We start from the raw sequence: 18,101 nt of genomic DNA on the forward strand, positions 1-18,101 counted from the left end.
CATCTAAACTTAAGCTACTCTCATTTTACCGGTGAAATTCCTCCTAAAATTGTAGAATTGTCTAAATTCGTCTCTCTTGATTTGTCTCATAATGGATTTTACTCATCTGAGAAGTGGAGTCCTTTGAGACTTGAAGCATCCACATGGGAGAAGCTTGTTCAAAACATGACTAATCTACAAGTACTTGTTTTAGATGAAGTATATATCTCTTCCACTACACCAAATTCCTTGTCTTTACCCATGAATTTGTCATCCTCTTTGGTCTCCCTGAGTTGCAAGGAAATTTGGTTAATAACATTTTTCATTTGCAAAATCTTTAAAAGTTAGATTTGTCGTGGAATGAGAATCTCAAGTCAACTTCCAAAGTCCATAGGCCATTTGAAGTCTCTCAGTCTCTTGAGTCTTCGGCACTTCCAATTTAATGGGCCTATTCCTGCAAGTTTTGGGAACCTAACTCAGTTAATTGTTTTGGACCTTGCATCAAACAATTTTAGTGGTGAGTTACCTGATATATTTGAAAATGTTTCAAATTTAGAATTGCTTGATTTCTCTGACAACAAGCTACAAGGTAATTGTCCTCAATCAATTTTTAGTCTCATAAATCTTTCCTCTTTGAGTCTACCATCAAATTACTTGCTCTGTTAGTCTTGATCAATTTTCAAAGCTCAAAAATCTAGCATATATACCTTGATATTTCTAACAAGTTTTTCTCACTTGACTTTGACAATACCACTCATTATACCATACCCAATCTTGAAAGTTTAGAGTTATCCTCTTGTAACATCCATGACTTTCCTAAACTATGAGGAAACCTTCAAAATTTGAAGTTTTTAAATCTTTCCAATAACAAAATTCATGGACATATTCCCAACTGGTTCAATAATGTGGGGAATGGTTCTTTGGTCTATTTGGATCTTTCTCATAATAACTTGACATTAGTTGAACATCTTTCAATGAGAAACTTGAGCTTTCTTGATCTCAGCTTCAACTTGTTACAAGGAGATCTCCCAATTCCATCTTTTTAGTATCCAACAACAAATTCAGTGGAGATATTTCTTCCTCATTATGCAATGTGAGGTCACTCGAGATCCTCAACTTATCTCACAACTTCTTGTCAGGCCACATCTCAAATTACCTTGTTGCATTGCTAGATCTTGAGACTTTAGATCTGAAAATGAACAATTTTGTTGGAGCTATACCAGACCATTTTTCTGGGAGCAACTCCTCGCAATCTTTGCATTTGAACAACAATCAATTTGAGGGACGGTTGCCTTTGTCTTTGATCTATTGCAAGAAATTAAAGATTTTAGATGTGGGAGCAAACAAGATTGAAGATGAATTTCCTAATGTTACCAGAACTAGAGGTACTCAATTTAAGAGATAATAATTTTTATGACACCGTTTGTAGTTCGAACATCAAACTTCCATGTCCTATGTTAAGAATTTTTTTATGTTTCCAAAACAACCATTTTGGTGGAGCTTTACCAATTGCATACAGCACGAAATTTAAGGGAATGATGAGAAAAGATCACCTTGCAGTTGGTTTGAATTGCATGGAAAATAAGCATAATGGTGTTTCATATAGAGAATCAGTGATGGTCACAATAAAGGGTAATGAGGTTGAGCTTGAAAGGATCTTAACTATATTCACAGCCATTGACTTGTCAAATAACATGTTTGATGGAGAGATTTCACATGTTATTGATGGAGAGATTTCACATGTTATTGATGAGCTACGTTTGTTAAAAGAGCTAAACCTGTCCCATAATAAAATTACTGGTCCTATTCCTCAATCCATTGCAAATTTGATAAATCTAGAATAGCTAGATTTATCATCAAATAGGCTTACAGGTGAGATTCCTTTTGCACTAACAAATCTCAACTTCTTTGAAGTTCTGAATCTTTCACAGAATCAGCTTGTTGGAGAAATACCAAGAGGTAAGCAATTTGATACATTTTCACAAAATTCCTTTGAAGGAAATTTAGGACTGTGGATTTCAATTGTCAAAAGCATGTAATCATGATGAAGGGAAATTGCCACAACCAACTTCATCAACTAATGACAAATTTGGATTTGGTTGGAAACCAGTGACTTTAGGATATGGATGTGGAATGATGTTTGGAATATTCATGGGCCAAGTTGTTTTCTCAGCTGGAAAACATGAAGGGTTTTTTAGCATTTTTCAAGTTAGGCCTGAGAAGCAAGCAAAAAGGACAAGGAAAACGACTCATCCAAATCAAAGAAAAGCGACTTGGGCACAAAATGTGACTTCATGTGATATTCTGTCATCTCTTTTTCTTCCACGTTCCCTATATGGTTATAAAAACCTAAAATCTTTTTATAGAACTTTAAATTCTTGAAATGGTAAATGGTTATACTCATTCATGGTCGAAGTTAACTTTCATTTAGTTGGACTTTCAACTTCCTTCTTTCTATGGACACTGAACTCCATCTTGGTTGAGGATCTCTAGTTTGTTCAAAAAGAATTATTTTTAACTATTAATTGCCAAATAACAAAAGTTGGTGACATGTCGGCTAACTGGGAAAAAACTTTCTAATATTTGTGGGTATTTTTACTCATTAAAAAAAGAGTTACATTAAAATTAAAAATACAGTACATGTTAATTACTAACTGGATATTTAAGAGACATGAAACGAATCACTTTCTTCCTAAAAACTTTGTGATCATTATCAAGTAACACTCCAAATTTTCTTACCTAGGATAAACAGAAAAGAGGAAATCTGTAACATCCTGAGTTTTATCGGGTTTTAATAGCCTCTTTTGGGTTGATTTTGAGGATAGATTAGTGATTTAATCTTGATCTGGGTGTTTGGGTTGAATTTGAGGTTTGTTGGAGGAATAGGTGAACGTACCCCTCTCAGGGTATGTTCGCCGCGGCGCACCGGGAGTTTCAGAGGGGAGTGTCTTCTCGGGAAGGTTTGGCCGTGGCGAAGTCTTGGGGACGCCGCGGCGAAGTTACTCTAGTGAGCGAGGCTTCCCTTTCGGGAAGGTTTCGCCGCAGCAAAGGTAGGGGTATGCCGCGGCGAATGTTCTTCTGGGCGAGCGAGAGTTTCCTCTCGGGAAGCTTTCGCCGCGGCGAAGTCGGGTTTTTAGGTGAGTAATCCCTCTCGGGATTAGTTCGCCGCGGCGAAAGGTCGCGAATCTATATATTCGCGGGAGCAGTTCAGCGTGCGAAAAATAAGAAAATCTGAGGTAGAGAGAGAGGCTCTGCTAGGGTTTCGGTATTTTGGCTTGGAGGGGGCATTTCTAAGGATCCATTACCTCAAGTAAGTGATTTTAACCTCTAATCTATCTTCTTGATTGGAATTTATAAGGATTTATGGTGAAACCCTAGGATTTTCTAGGTTGTGTTGGAACTGAGGTTTTTGACCGATTGTTTTGAGTTTAATTGATTGCATTGGGTTAGTTTAAGTATTTAATCGATGTAGTTTCCTTGGATTTAAAGAATCTTGAATTTTTAGAGCTAGGGTTTATGGAAATGGGAGGTTTGTGATTGAGGATGATAATGTAGAGGTTGATTTTGAGTTTTGTGAATTGGGTTATGTTAAGGAGGGTTAAATTGGATGTTTAATCGGTTTAGAATTGTTGTTGGAACCTTAATTGCTCAAATGGGATGTTTGGGTGTAGAATTCCATAGTGGGTCCTTGAGGTTGTGAATCTTAATTGATGTTTGGAAAGGAATTAAGGTTTTAATGGATTGGTATGACTTTGGAGTGTTGCCTTGATAGTTATACCCTTTGAATTGGGTAGAGTTTTGATGGGAGATAGGAATTTTGTGTCCCCAAGTGTTGTTTTGGCCACATTATTAGTTTGAAAGCTAATATATGATGGTTGTGTGTTTGTGTGCTTGTGTAGACCGGTTGTGAGTCTTGGTGGTGCACGGGGCCACATTGTCGGTTTGTTATTCCTTGCTCAGGCGAGAGGTAACCACTTTCCAATCCTTAGTACTTGCTTCTGTGGTATTGTGAGTAGATTTATGCTTTGTGTTCTAAGTAGTAATTATGTTCGAACCGTATGTTGTGTACAAAAAGGAAAACCGTCTGGTGGGGGTTTCGACTAATGATGAATGAATTTTGGAATTGTGAAAGATATACCACTGAATGAGGTTAATTGTGAAATGATTATTACTCTTTGATTATGACTTGAGCATGATGCATTAATTGGGAATTGGTGAGAGTTTTGTCTGTTACTACCACGTGGTAAGGCCTCCATTAATGCATGATGGTTGGCTCAGTACGTCCCCCATAGTGAGGGATAGGCCTTTTGGCTCCCTACGTCCCTCGGAGTGAGGGATAGACCTTTTATGGCTCCTTACGTCCCCCAAAGTGAGGGATAGGCCGGCTTCGGCTCCTGAAAATCCCCCAAAGTGAGGGATTTGGTTGATGGGATTGCATCATTGCACTTGCATGAATTATTGTGGCTATCATTATATTATTTGTGAACTGCCCCACTTGACACCTCACGAGCACCTATTTAGTAGTACCTAGTATTGGAAAGGTTGGTTACTGGGACTCTGTCTCACCCTGTGGTTTACAATGTTTTCAGGTGAAGGTTCCAGGCGTGCGCCTTCGGGAAGAGACGCAGAGGCTTGAGCTTGGTTAGCTTTAGGCCTCTGACATTTGTATATGTATGACTAGTATATATTGCCACATTTAGGACTGTTTTTTGATATATTTGATTACCTGGCCTTGTCGTAAACTGGAGAGAATGTATCTCCTTATTTTGGTTGGCCGGAGGCCATTGCTAGTGTTTTATAAACTCTGGATTATTTGGTTGGGAATCATTTAGATAGGCTGATGTGATGTTTGTTGTTACCCGGGCCGGAGGCTCGGAGGCCCAGTGGATATGAATGGATTATTTTAGTTGCATGCAACAGATTACGAGTTGACCCGAGTTTGAAAGTCAATTTCTAAAAATATGAAATTTTCCTTCTACTATGGTAGCTCATTTTAACAACTTTCCTTTTCTACCATAGTAGTGGACTTTATGACGAGTTATGATGTTTTTAAGGTTATGGGTCTTACAAAATCTATTTAAAATTATTCAAAGCCTAAATAGACTGAAAAATTATGCAATATTAAATTTGAGAACTTAGAAATATTTTGAAAAAAATTCATGTCCCAAACATGGCTCAAATAATTTTAAAAGCAAAAATAGGCTATTTTCCTAAAAAATTTAAAGAAAAATAGTTAGAGGTTTATATTTGAGCTGAAAATTTTAGAATAATTATATGATGTGGAGAAGATGATAAATGAGAGATGAAATTCTTATAATGTGTTAAGGATTAATTTATGAAATTAAGTGCTATTTTCTTGAAAAATTAAAGAAAAATAGTTGGAAATTGATTTTTGACCCAAACTTTTTATGAAAATTATTTTAGAAGTCAAGGAAGCTATTGGACAAGGAAAATCCATATAGAATATTGAATTAATTTTTGAGTTTATTTTACAATTACAGAAAAGTAGAAAAAGGATGAAAGTGAAGACAAAAACTTTTAAAGGGTATAATGGTCATTTCGATCCTTCCTAACATGTTTAAACCAGCAGCTCCTCCTTTCTTCTTCATTTTGCGACTGAAATCAGAGGGGAGCAGATCCCCTCAGAATCCCATTCTCTCAGTATCTCTCAGTAGTTGATCTGGACCGTTATCGTGATTAATCGTAGCTGTCCGTTTCAATACGCTTAAACACCTTCCAGACCTCTCAAATGCTTCGATTTCCTACAACTTTTTGGTGCAGCTGGGTAGGAAATATCCTAATAGGCACGATATGAATTGGGGGGGAAAAAAAAACTCATTTTTCATCAAAGATATTCCTCCGGTCCCATATAATACTTTCCTTCCAAAAATTTATTTGAATTTTATTTTGGTTCTAATTATAAAACCTTAATCTACTTTATCTCTTATATTTATTTATTTTTTTAAAAGTAATTATTATAATAATTCTAACTAATATACTTAATTAGCAAAGATACTTTATGAAAGACAACACTTATTTATTACAAATAATTAACTTAACTAATTTCTTTAATATACTTAAATTAGTCAACTAATCCTTATATTAATGACCGAAGTGAGCACTAATTAGAGGGTTAATTTAGTTTAAAATATAAGACTTATTTCATATAATTATCAATTTTTTTAAATTAAACCCATTAATATTTTCTTAATAATAATCAAGTAAAAAAGAAAGGGAAAAATGACATGTTTTTTTTAAACACCATGATCATCTTCCTTAATATCATCTCTCCTTCTTTTACTTGATTATGGCTGAGGGAGATCCATAGGGATAATTTAAAAAAAATTGATAAATATGAGAAATAAGTATTATATTTAAGGTCAAAATTAACTCAATAATTAGGTTCTATATTAAAGATTGGAGGAGTATAATAGAGATTTTTCTTATTTTAGCTATGAAAAAAATCTTTAAAAAATATATTTTATCAAAAAATGAGTTTTTTTAATCATATTTTGCCTCTCAAGATATTTTCCACCAAGCCATGCCAAAAAGTGGGAGAAGATCGAAGCATTTGGGGGGGTCCTGAAGGGGTTTTAAAAGTATTGAAATGGGCGGCTATGATTAATCATGTTAACGGTCCAGATCAGCTACTGAGAGATACTGAGAGAATGTGCTTCTGAGGAGATCTGCTCCCAAATCAGAGACACAGAGATAGAGAGAGAGAGATGAGAGGCACCGAGGAGAAGCGAAGAAGGAGAAGAGAGTGATTGGAGGTTGATTTATTATATGGAAACTGATTAATCAAGCAAGGTGAGCCTCCTAATCCCTCTCCCAAGGTTGTTTTCCGATTTTGGTGGCTAAATAGAAAGTTGATTATGAAAGAAGTTTGGGTTTACTGAGAGAAATTGAGGGAAACGGATGAAATAAGTTAGGAGAGGCGAAGATTAAAGCTTGTACGATTAAAATGTGGTGTTGCTTCTTGATAAATCTGGCTGCATGTGGATTTTCTTGCTCTGTTTTGTTAATGGCCGAACAAGGGTTGATGGTTTCTACAAGCTTTGGCTTCGGATTTCTTATCCATTTGGGGGTAGGAGTTGGCTTTGTGATTGCATGATGTTGGTTCTGGTTTTGCAAATGGGAGAGCGTATTTATGTGTGTGCGTGCGTGTGTGTGTGTGTATATATATATATAAATGATAACTCGTGTTCGAATTTGGATCTGAAACTAGATTAGAGAGAGATGTACATACACATGCTGATGTTTGTGTGTGTATGCCGCGAGAAGTAAGTTTGGAAGCTAAAATCAGATTGGAACTGAAAAGTGATACATACATATATATATATATATATAGAGAGAGAGAGAGAGAGAGACACACACACACACACAGAGTTAAATGGTTTCGAGTTATGGAAGTAGAGAGGATTTAGTTTGATGGAATTATGTAATTTTAATGCTTGTAGACGTGAGAATGGGAAGAACTATTGAATCTGGAGTTTTGGCTAAAAACGAAGAATAGAAATTGAAATGGGACCTTTGGGCTTCAATGGTTTTGATTTATGATGCTTAAAGATAGCATTTTAAAATCTGAAAAATTTCATATTCAAGGGAAGTTGTTAGTCGAAAATTTAATAGAAAGTGAAGAAAACATTAGCCACACATGAGAAACAACATAGAACGGTGGAATAGGAATTGTGATGTTTGTTTCATGGCTTTCATGTTAGGGATGGTGAAGAAAAAGTATTGGCTGAATCTAAAGCTCCCTGTTTCAATAGGTATAGCGCTGGGTTTTCTGACGAAAATGTTAAAGATAGTATAAATATTTAAAAGTGTGTAAATATAGATGGATCATGGTTGTGTAGATGGCTGTCGGATGATTACATGTTGAGTTTTGAATTTTTGGAGAATATATTTCAAATCTGAAAAACTCCACATTAAATGAATGATGCCATTCAAACTTTGTGAAGAAGCGAGAGTGCTCATATGGTAGGGCAATGGTATGATGCAAGTGATGTTTAGATATATGAAGATTAGATATGGTGCTGTGTGATAATTTGGAGGATGATTTTGACTCTGTTATACTATCCGAAAATTGTAACCTTTTATCTTGGGGGGATTTCATTTGGCTTTTATTAGGGAGATGTTATAACTGTGCTTTAAATTTTAGAACCTTCGATTGTTGTTGTCTAGAACATTTTTGAAAGATAAAAGCTGAAATTTTGAGTGGAATTGAGGGGAGCTTTAGAGATTGAATGATGGAGGTTAGATTTAAATTTAATAGATGTTTGATGGCCAAAGAAGATAAGTTAGGAAAATATGATGCGATAGATTGTTGATGTTTCCAAGTGTTGTATTGAAAGTTCTTTCAGAACGTACAAGGATAGTTTGAATTAATATAGATGATTAAAAGTGTGTTTGTGGATTCAAAGATGATAGATAGATTAATAGTTATGGAGTTGAAAAATGATAAACATTAAGTTAATTGTGAATAAAAGTTAAGAGAGCTTATTGAATTATTTTGGAAGAAAGATTAAGTTGCTTAAGTAACTCAGGACTCTTAGAAATTACGTTAGCTTGGAAATGAGAAAAAAATAAGTTGATGCAATTATATATACAATTGTTTGTGTGTCTCAGCCATGTGTGCAACATTAGTGAAGGTGGATTTTAATTTTTATTTCAATGGGATTAGATAATTGAGGAATGAAGGGCACTTGTTTGTCCTTGTATGTGATATATATATATATATATATATATATATGTGCACACACACACAAATAATATTTTTGATTAAGATAACCAGTTACTAAATAAAATAACTGTATAGATTAAGATAAGGAAGAAAACCCTTCAACGAAAATAGTTTGAATAAGAAAAATCGTCCAAAATGACTAATTACTAAATAGAGGTAAAAAATGTAACACCCAAAATTTTTTGACTAAGAAAAAGCAAAAAAAAAAAACAAAAGAAAAGAAATTTTATTTAAAATTATTTTAGAGCCTAAATAAAATGGGAGAAATTATAGAATATTAACTTTGAGGTAGGGCTGAGCATGTAACCCGAAACCCGGCCACCCGCCCGCAACCCGGCGAAATTGGACCCGTTTGGGCCCGCCCAAAAAAGAAAATAAACGGGCGGGCTTAAACGGGCGGGTTTACAAATTAAATGGGCGGGCTACGGGCACAGGCACGGGCTGCCCGTACCCGCCCATTTATTTTTTTTTTTTTAAATTGAAGAAAATGACAACCCCAAGCCCAGTCCTGCAGTTAGGCCAGAGCAACGGGCGGGTTGGGCAGCCCGGCCCCAAACCCGCAGCCCGCCCGTTTATGCAATAACGGGTACGGGGTGGCCCGTACCCGTACATAACCCGTTTAAGCCCGTCCCTAAACGGGCTGGGTTAAGTGGGCGGGCTTAAACGGGTTATGGGGAACCCGTTTAACAATCAGGTGCTGTTCAGGGGCTGTTCGCAATTCGCATTCAAAAATCAAAATAGATGAAAATTATAATACCATTAATCAAAATCTAAACTCCATAATCCATACAATCAGAAACCATCACAAATTTCTAATGTTCAAGGGTTCAAGCTTCAAAAGAGGACAACCACAAATATAAAATTGTAAAGGATTAATCATCATCAAATCATCATCAATCACTCATCATCATCATCACCACCATAATCATGAGCTTCTCCTTCAGAGCTACTTGAGGAAGTGGCTGTACTTGGAACCAATGACTCTTGCTCTACAAAACAAATTAAAAAAAATCAATTCATTAATATTTAATAACAAGATAAAACAATATAAATTGAAAATATTGTTGAAGGTTAAAATACCAGTAACGACATTTGCACTCTCAATAAAATTATCTAGTTCAAGGTCATTGAGTCTTGGAGTACTACTGCATAGCCAATTTTGAGCACATATGAGTGCCTCAACCATCTTTGCAGATAAAGAGCTCCTGAAATTATCCAGTATTCGACCCCCAGTACTGAAAACTGATTCAGAAGATACTGTAGAGACCGGTGCAGCCAACAAGTCACGTGCCATTACACTCAAAACTCTATACTTGGGAGCATTCACTTTCCACCATGCCAAGACATCAAATTTTGGATCACGAAAACCACCTAAATCAGCTTGAAGGTATTCATCTACTTCAGAAATTTTCTCTGCATTAACAACGGTGTCTGCAGTGGCTAGGAACTTTTGAAATGTAGAATCAGTATCATCATGAAATAACATGTCAATGTCATCATCCCCAGTTCCAACACTATCATGGACTTGCTGTTGATCCGCTGTTGATTGAGATTTAGATGCTTCACCATGATCAAGCTCAGCAACACTAGCAAAATAGTGATCATACAATCGATACAAGACATCCATAGTCTTTTTCAACATGGCTTCTCGCTTTGTAGGTTCAGGAAAAATGTCTTCAAAAGCAATCTTGATATATGTCATCTTGAATCTAGGATCAAGGATCACTGCTATGATCAACAACGGATTCATTTTTTCTGCTTTTCCCCAGTACTTATCATACTTTGTCTGCATTCTCCTTGCCATGTCACTCAAGAGAGAGTACTCACTAGCTGCACTTCGATGAAGGTGAGTCTGAATTGCAACTATATGCTGAAAGCATGTACTTGTTGTTACAAAATTTGATCCAGAAAATTTGAGGGTCTTAGTGTAGAACAACCTCAAAAACACAAGAAACTCTTTAGCCACACTCCAATCATATGCAGTAGGTGGTTCAGCTGTGGCCCTTCCTAATGTTGTGTCAATGACATCAGCATCATCATCATCATCATCATAACTTAAGACAACACCCTGTTGGTTTGTAAACAGTTTAACCTTTTTCTTAAAGTAATCCTTGTAATCTTGATCTTCTTCTTCCATCCTATCAAAGACTTTGATGAACTTGACAGCATTTTCCAACATCAGATAAGTTGAATTCCACCTAATCACATGACAAATAAGAAATAAACAACTAAGAATTATCAAGTGAAAATGGACATAATATGAAAATAATACAATTATAGTGCAAATAATACCTCGTGGGGCAATCCAAAGTCAGCAAACTCTTCGAATCAATTTTTTCCTTTTCAACAAGCTCCTTGAACCTCTGTAGCCTAGCTGGAGAAGATCTAACAAATTTAATTGCATGCCGAATAAGTTCAATAGACTTATTCATTTCCTTTAGACCTTCACCAACAATCAGATTCAAAATATGAGCTGCACACCGCATTTGCAAAAACTCTCCATCACATATTAGACCATTCCAACTCTTCAACCGTTTCTTCAAATAGGCAATTGCAGTGTCATTAGAAGAAGCATTGTCAACTGTAATTGTGAAGACTTTTTCAATGCCCCAGCTGAATAAACAATCCTCAATTTGCTTGCCAATTGTATCCCCTTTGTGATTTTCAATGACACAGAAATTTAAAATCCTTTTCTGTAAAGTCCAATTCTCATCAATCCAATGTGCAGTCAAACACATATAGTTGGAGTTTTGTATTGAAGTCCAACAATCAGTGGTAAGGGACACACGGCATTTAGATCGCTTGAAATATCTCTTCAAACGTTTTGCTTCCTCCAAATACAATTGGTAGCAATCCCTAGCAATTGTCCATCGTGAAGGTATCTGAAACCTAGGTTCAAACTCTTGCAAAAGTTCTTTTAGACCCTCCCCTTCCAAAACTCGAAAAGGCAATTCATCCTTTATGATGAACCTTGCAAGAGCCTTTCTACATCTTTCTTGGTTGAACAAGCGATACGATTGAGATGATTGAGAAGACATAGCAGTCAACATGGTTTGTGACTTGCTTGCTTTGTTTGGATTCTTAGGACACTTTTCAAAATGCCGCCACAACTGTTTTGTCCCAGTTTTAGTTGGATGACTTGCATAATCTATGCCACAATAATTACACTTCGCCCTATGTTTCCCTTTGGTTTGGGTTAATGGCAACCTTGTAAAATGATTCCAAATATCAGATGTTAGCCGCCTTTTCCTCTTCGTTGGTGGCGCTACTTCTTCAGCATCTTGTCTCTCATTATTATTTTTAGCATGTTGAACAACAGTACTTGGGTTTTCAGTTGGACCTTCCACACTTTCCTCTACAACAGTCTTAGCTTTGATATTGTCTTGCTGACTTTGTGCCATTCTTCAATTTCCTTCTCAATCCAAATCAAATTTAACAACAATAATAATAGCCTTAATAGGAGAAATAAAAATAATAATACTTTCCCAATTTTTCCAAAACCAAATCAATTTTCAGTTTTTCACTTAAACATAATCAAACTCACTCATTATGAAATGAATATAGAACACAAAATCATCAACAAACAAAACTGCAAGAAGACCGATGTTTGTCAAAATGCACACACAGAGACCAAAAAGAAAATTGCAATATCAAATATCAATTATATATTGCAAATGCGGTGTGCACACAAATTGTTTCAATAACAGACTAACAGTTATATATAACATCAGGATTATGCTTTATCTTGTTAATAACATCTAAAAGCTGATCAAATCCTTTGCCAGAGTAGTCCGCATGCATGTCAGTATAGTGAATATGGTAATACCCAGGTCAGGGAATTGTGCAGATGAGGCCAGATGAATATCTACGTTTACATATAATATACAAAATCCAATAAAGCACGATGACTTGCTATAATGCTATGTAAAGTTTCGACATTTTTTAGTTGTGTATTTTCATCAAACAGCTTATGGGCGTGAACCAGGCTGAAACAACAATGCAAAACCCAACATGAAAAGCAGAAAACTCGATATAGGAAGAGCCGAAGAGGAAGTTGAAACCTGCCAGCTTTGTGAGTATACCTATAGACTCGGCGAGTGACAGTCACCGAGGAGGCGAGGAGGCGAGGACTCAGAGGTCGACTGGAGTCTGGAGTTGGAGACAGACACCGACCGAGTGAGTGACGGTCTGACCGAGGCGAGGACGAGGCGACTGGTGAGGACTCGAGGGGATCACCGGATCAGGGGAGACAGAGACCGAGTGAGAGTGACGGTGAGTGGTGACCGACTGGAGCAGAGACCGAGCTGAGGCGAGGAGGCGAGGATTCGAGGTCAACTCGAGGGGATCAACTCGAGCTGAGGCGAGGAGGCGAGGATTCGAGGTCAACTCGAGCTGACGGTGAGTGGTGACCGACTAGAGCAGAGACCGAGCTGAGGCGAGGAGGCGAGGATTCGAGGTCAACTCGAGGGGATCAGCCGATCAGGATTCAGGATTGAGCATTCAGTGATTCACTCAGGCTCAGCTCAGCGGGAGTCCGGGACCGGGAGTGCGGAAGCCGGGAGATGGGAGACCGACGAAGACGAGATTAGAGAGGAGAGAGTGAGAGATCACTAGATCAGAGTCCGAGTCTCCGAGAGAGCGAAGGCGACAAGGCGTGAGTGAAGCGGTTCAGAGTTCAGACCAGACATTCAGATTTCAGAATTTCAGACCACAGAGGCAGACATTCAGTCTTTCTTACTTCTTAGTTTCTTTCGGTTTTTCGGAGACGGGAGGGGAGACCGGAGACGTAGAGACTAGAGAGCCAGAGATGGACACGGACACGCTACACGCCTACACGGACACTCACTCAGATTGGGCTTAATTATTGGACTGCAGGTAGGGCTGAGCATGTAACCCGAAACCCGGCCACCCGCCCGCAACCCGGCGAAATTGGACCCGTTTGGGCCCGCCCAAAAAAGAAAATAAACGGGCGGGCTTAAACGGGCGGGTTTACAAATTAAATGGGCGGGCTACGGGCACAGGCACGGGCTGCCCGTACCCGCCCATTTATTTTTTTTTTTTTAAATTGAAGAAAATGACAACCCCAAGCCCAGTCCTGCAGTCCAATAATTAAGCCCAATCTGAGTGAGTGTCCGTGTAGGCGTGTAGCGTGTCCGTGTCCATCTCTGGCTCTCTAGTCTCTACGTCTCCGGTCTCCCCTCCCGTCTCCGAAAAACCGAAAGAAACTAAGAAGTAAGAAAGACTGAATGTCTGCCTCTGTGGTCTGAAATTCTGAAATCTGAATGTCTGGTCTGAACTCTGAACCGCTTCACTCACGCCTTGTCGCCTTCGCTCTCTCGGAGACTCGGACTCTGATCTAGTGATCTCTCACTCTCTCCTCTCTAATCTCGTCTTCGTCGGTCTCCCATCTCCCGGCTTCCGCACTCCCGGTCCCGGACTCCCGCTGAGCTGAGCCTGAGTGAATCACTGAATGCTCAATCCTGAATCCTGATCGGCTGATCCCCTCGAGTTGACCTCGAATCCTCGCCTCCTCGCCTCAGCTCGGTCTCTGCTCTAGTCGGTCACCACTCACCGTCAGCTCGAGTTGACCTCGAATCCTCGCCTCCTCGCCTCAGCTCGAGTTGATCCCCTCGAGTTGACCTCGAATCCTCGCCTCCTCGCCTCAGCTCGGTCTCTGCTCCAGTCGGTCACCACTCACCGTCACTCTCACTCGGTCTCTGTCTCCCCTGATCCGGTGATCCCCTCGAGTCCTCACCAGTCGCCTCGTCCTCGCCTCGGTCAGACCGTCACTCACTCGGTCGGTGTCTGTCTCCAACTCCAGACTCCAGTCGACCTCTGAGTCCTCGCCTCCTCGCCTCCTCGGTGACTGTCACTCGCCGAGTCTATAGGTATACTCACAAAGCTGGCAGGTTTCAACTTCCTCTTCGGCTCTTCCTATATCGAGTTTTCTGCTTTTCATGTTGGGTTTTGCATTGTTGTTTCAGCCTGGTTCACGCCCATAAGCTGTTTGATGAAAATACACAACTAAAAAATGTCGAAACTTTACATAGCATTATAGCAAGTCATCGTGCTTTATTGGATTTTGTATATTATATGTAAACGTAGATATTCATCTGGCCTCATCTGCACAATTCCCTGACCTGGGTATTACCATATTCACTATACTGACATGCATGCGGACTACTCTGGCAAAGGATTTGATCAGCTTTTAGATGTTATTAACAAGATAAAGCATAATCCTGATGTTATATATAACTGTTAGTCTGTTATTGAAACAATTTGTGTGCACACCGCATTTGCAATATATAATTGATATTTGATATTGCAATTTTCTTTTTGGTCTCTGTGTGTGCATTTTGACAAACATCGGTCTTCTTGCAGTTTTGTTTGTTGATGATTTTGTGTTCTATATTCATTTCATAATGAGTGAGTTTGATTATGTTTAAGTGAAAAACTGAAAATTGATTTGGTTTTGGAAAAATTGGGAAAGTATTATTATTTTTATTTCTCCTATTAAGGCTATTATTATTGTTGTTAAATTTGATTTGGATTGAGAAGGAAATTGAAGAATGGCACAAAGTCAGCAAGACAATATCAAAGCTAAGACTGTTGTAGAGGAAAGTGTGGAAGGTCCAACTGAAAACCCAAGTACTGTTGTTCAACATGCTAAAAATAATAATGAGAGACAAGATGCTGAAGAAGTAGCGCCACCAACGAAGAGGAAAAGGCGGCTAACATCTGATATTTGGAATCATTTTACAAGGTTGCCATTAACCCAAACCAAAGGGAAACATAGGGCGAAGTGTAATTATTGTGGCATAGATTATGCAAGTCATCCAACTAAAACTGGGACAAAACAGTTGTGGCGGCATTTTGAAAAGTGTCCTAAGAATCCAAACAAAGCAAGCAAGTCACAAACCATGTTGACTGCTATGTCTTCTCAATCATCTCAATCGTATCGCTTGTTCAACCAAGAAAGATGTAGAAAGGCTCTTGCAAGGTTCATCATAAAGGATGAATTGCCTTTTCGAGTTTTGGAAGGGGAGGGTCTAAAAGAACTTTTGCAAGAGTTTGAACCTAGGTTTCAGATACCTTCACGATGGACAATTGCTAGGGATTGCTACCAATTGTATTTGGAGGAAGCAAAACGTTTGAAGAGATATTTCAAGCGATCTAAATGCCGTGTGTCCCTTACCACTGATTGTTGGACTTCAATACAAAACTCCAACTATATGTGTTTGACTGCACATTGGATTGATGAGAATTGGACTTTACAGAAAAGGATTTTAAATTTCTGTGTCATTGAAAATCACAAAGGGGATACAATTGGCAAGCAAATTGAGGATTGTTTATTCAGCTGGGGCATTGAAAAAGTCTTCACAATTACAGTTGACAATGCTTCTTCTAATGACACTGCAATTGCCTATTTGAAGAAACGGTTGAAGAGTTGGAATGGTCTAATATGTGATGGAGAGTTTTTGCAAATGCGGTGTGCAGCTCATATTTTGAATCTGATTGTTGGTGAAGGTCTAAAGGAAATGAATAAGTCTATTGAACTTATTCGGCATGCAATTAAATTTGTTAGATCTTCTCCAGCTAGGCTACAGAGGTTCAAGGAGCTTGTTGAAAAGGAAAAAATTGATTCGAAGAGTTTGCTGACTTTGGATTGCCCCACGAGGTATTATTTGCACTATAATTGTATTATTTTCATATTATGTCCATTTTCACTTGATAATTCTTAGTTGTTTATTTCTTATTTGTCATGTGATTAGGTGGAATTCAACTTATCTGATGTTGGAAAATGCTGTCAAGTTCATCAAAGTCTTTGATAGGATGGAAGAAGAAGATCAAGATTACAAGGATTACTTTAAGAAAAAGGTTAAACTGTTTACAAACCAACAGGGTGTTGTCTTAAGTTATGATGATGATGATGATGATGCTGATGTCATTGACACAACATTAGGAAGGGCCACAGCTGAACCACCTACTGCATATGATTGGAGTGTGGCTAAAGAGTTTCTTGTGTTTTTGAGGTTGTTCTACACTAAGACCCTCAAATTTTCTGGATCAAATTTTGTAACAACAAGTACATGCTTTCAGCATATAGTTGCAATTCAGACTCACCTTCATCGAAGTGCAGCTAGTGAGTACTCTCTCTTGAGTGACATGGCAAGGAGAATGCAGACAAAGTATGATAAGTACTGGGGAAAAGCAGAAAAAATGAATCCGTTGTTGATCATAGCAGTGATCCTTGATCCTAGATTCAAGATGACATATATCAAGATTGCTTTTGAAGACATTTTTCCTGAACCTACAAAGCGAGAAGCCATGTTGAAAAAGACTATGGATGTCTTGTATCGATTGTATGATCACTATTTTGCTAGTGTTGCTGAGCTTGATCATGGTGAAGCATCTAAATCTCAATCAACAGCGGATCAACAGCAAGTCCATGATAGTGTTGGAACTGGGGATGATGACATTGACATGTTATTTCATGATGATACTGATTCTACATTTCAAAAGTTCCTAGCCACTGCAGACACCGTTGTTAATGCAGAGAAAATTTCTGAAGTAGATGAATACCTTCAAGCTGATTTAGGTGGTTTTCGTGATCCAAAATTTGATGTCTTGGCATGGTGGAAAGTGAATGCTCCCAAGTATAGAGTTTTGAGTGTAATGGCACGTGACTTGTTGGCTGCACCGGTCTCTACAGTATCTTCTGAATCAGTTTTCAGTACTGGGGGTCGAATACTGGATAATTTCAGGAGCTCTTTATCTGCAAAGATGGTTGAGGCACTCATATGTGCTCAAAATTGGCTATGCAGTAGTACTCCAAGACTCAATGACCTTGAACTAGATAATTTTATTGAGAGTGCAAATGTCGTTACTGGTATTTTAACCTTCAACAATATTTTCAATTTATATTGTTTTATCTTGTTATTAAATATTAATGAATTGATTTTTTTAATTTGTTTTGTAGAGCAAGAGTCATTGGTTCCAAGTACAGCCACTTCCTCAAGTAGCTCTGAAGGAGAAGCTCATGATTATGGTGGTGATGATGATGATGAGTGATTGATGATGATTTGATGATGATTAATCCTTTACAATTTTATATTTGTGGTTGTCCTCTTTTGAAGCTTGAACCCTTGAACATTAGAAATTTGTGATGGTTTCTGATTGTATGGATTATGGAGTTTAGATTTTGATTAATGGTATTATAATTTTCATCTATTTTGATTTTTGAATGCGAATTGCGAACAGCCCCTGAACAGCACCTGATTGTTAAACGGGTTCCCCATAACCCGTTTAAGCCCGCCCACTTAACCCAGCCCGTTTAGGGACGGGCTTAAACGGGTTATGTACGGGTACGGGCCAC

General features: G+C 38.2%; 3 protein-coding genes across 3 annotated transcripts; 2 read left to right on the forward strand and 1 right to left on the reverse strand.

The window, feature by feature from the left end:
• The first annotated feature begins 339 nt into the window (after nucleotides 1–339).
• LOC114755579 (MDIS1-interacting receptor like kinase 2-like) lies at nucleotides 340–9,388 on the forward strand. The gene is made up of 5 exons (XM_028944466.1): nucleotides 340–568; nucleotides 1,152–1,364; nucleotides 1,654–1,721; nucleotides 1,824–1,938; nucleotides 9,210–9,388. The coding sequence occupies exons 1-5, from the start codon at nucleotides 340–342 to the stop codon at nucleotides 9,386–9,388; spliced, it is 804 nt and encodes a 267-aa protein (XP_028800299.1).
• A 234-nt stretch (nucleotides 9,389–9,622) lies between these two features.
• On the reverse strand, nucleotides 9,623–12,126 carry LOC114755580 (zinc finger BED domain-containing protein RICESLEEPER 1-like). Its single transcript, XM_028944467.1, has 3 exons — nucleotides 11,018–12,126; nucleotides 9,806–10,923; nucleotides 9,623–9,714 (listed from the first exon to the last, which is right to left on the reverse strand). The coding sequence occupies exons 1-3, from the start codon at nucleotides 12,124–12,126 to the stop codon at nucleotides 9,623–9,625; spliced, it is 2,319 nt and encodes a 772-aa protein (XP_028800300.1).
• A 3,168-nt stretch (nucleotides 12,127–15,294) lies between these two features.
• Nucleotides 15,295–17,797, forward strand: LOC114755581 (zinc finger BED domain-containing protein RICESLEEPER 1-like). The gene is made up of 3 exons (XM_028944469.1): nucleotides 15,295–16,403; nucleotides 16,498–17,615; nucleotides 17,706–17,797. The coding sequence occupies exons 1-3, from the start codon at nucleotides 15,295–15,297 to the stop codon at nucleotides 17,795–17,797; spliced, it is 2,319 nt and encodes a 772-aa protein (XP_028800302.1).
• The last annotated feature ends 304 nt before the right edge of the window (nucleotides 17,798–18,101 follow it).

The sequence above is a fragment of the Neltuma alba genome, unplaced genomic scaffold (assembly GCF_004799145.2).
Source record: "Neltuma alba isolate B1F8T4 unplaced genomic scaffold, ASM479914v2 tig00010294_pilon, whole genome shotgun sequence".
Classification (NCBI taxonomy): Eukaryota; Viridiplantae; Streptophyta; class Magnoliopsida; order Fabales; family Fabaceae; genus Neltuma; species Neltuma alba.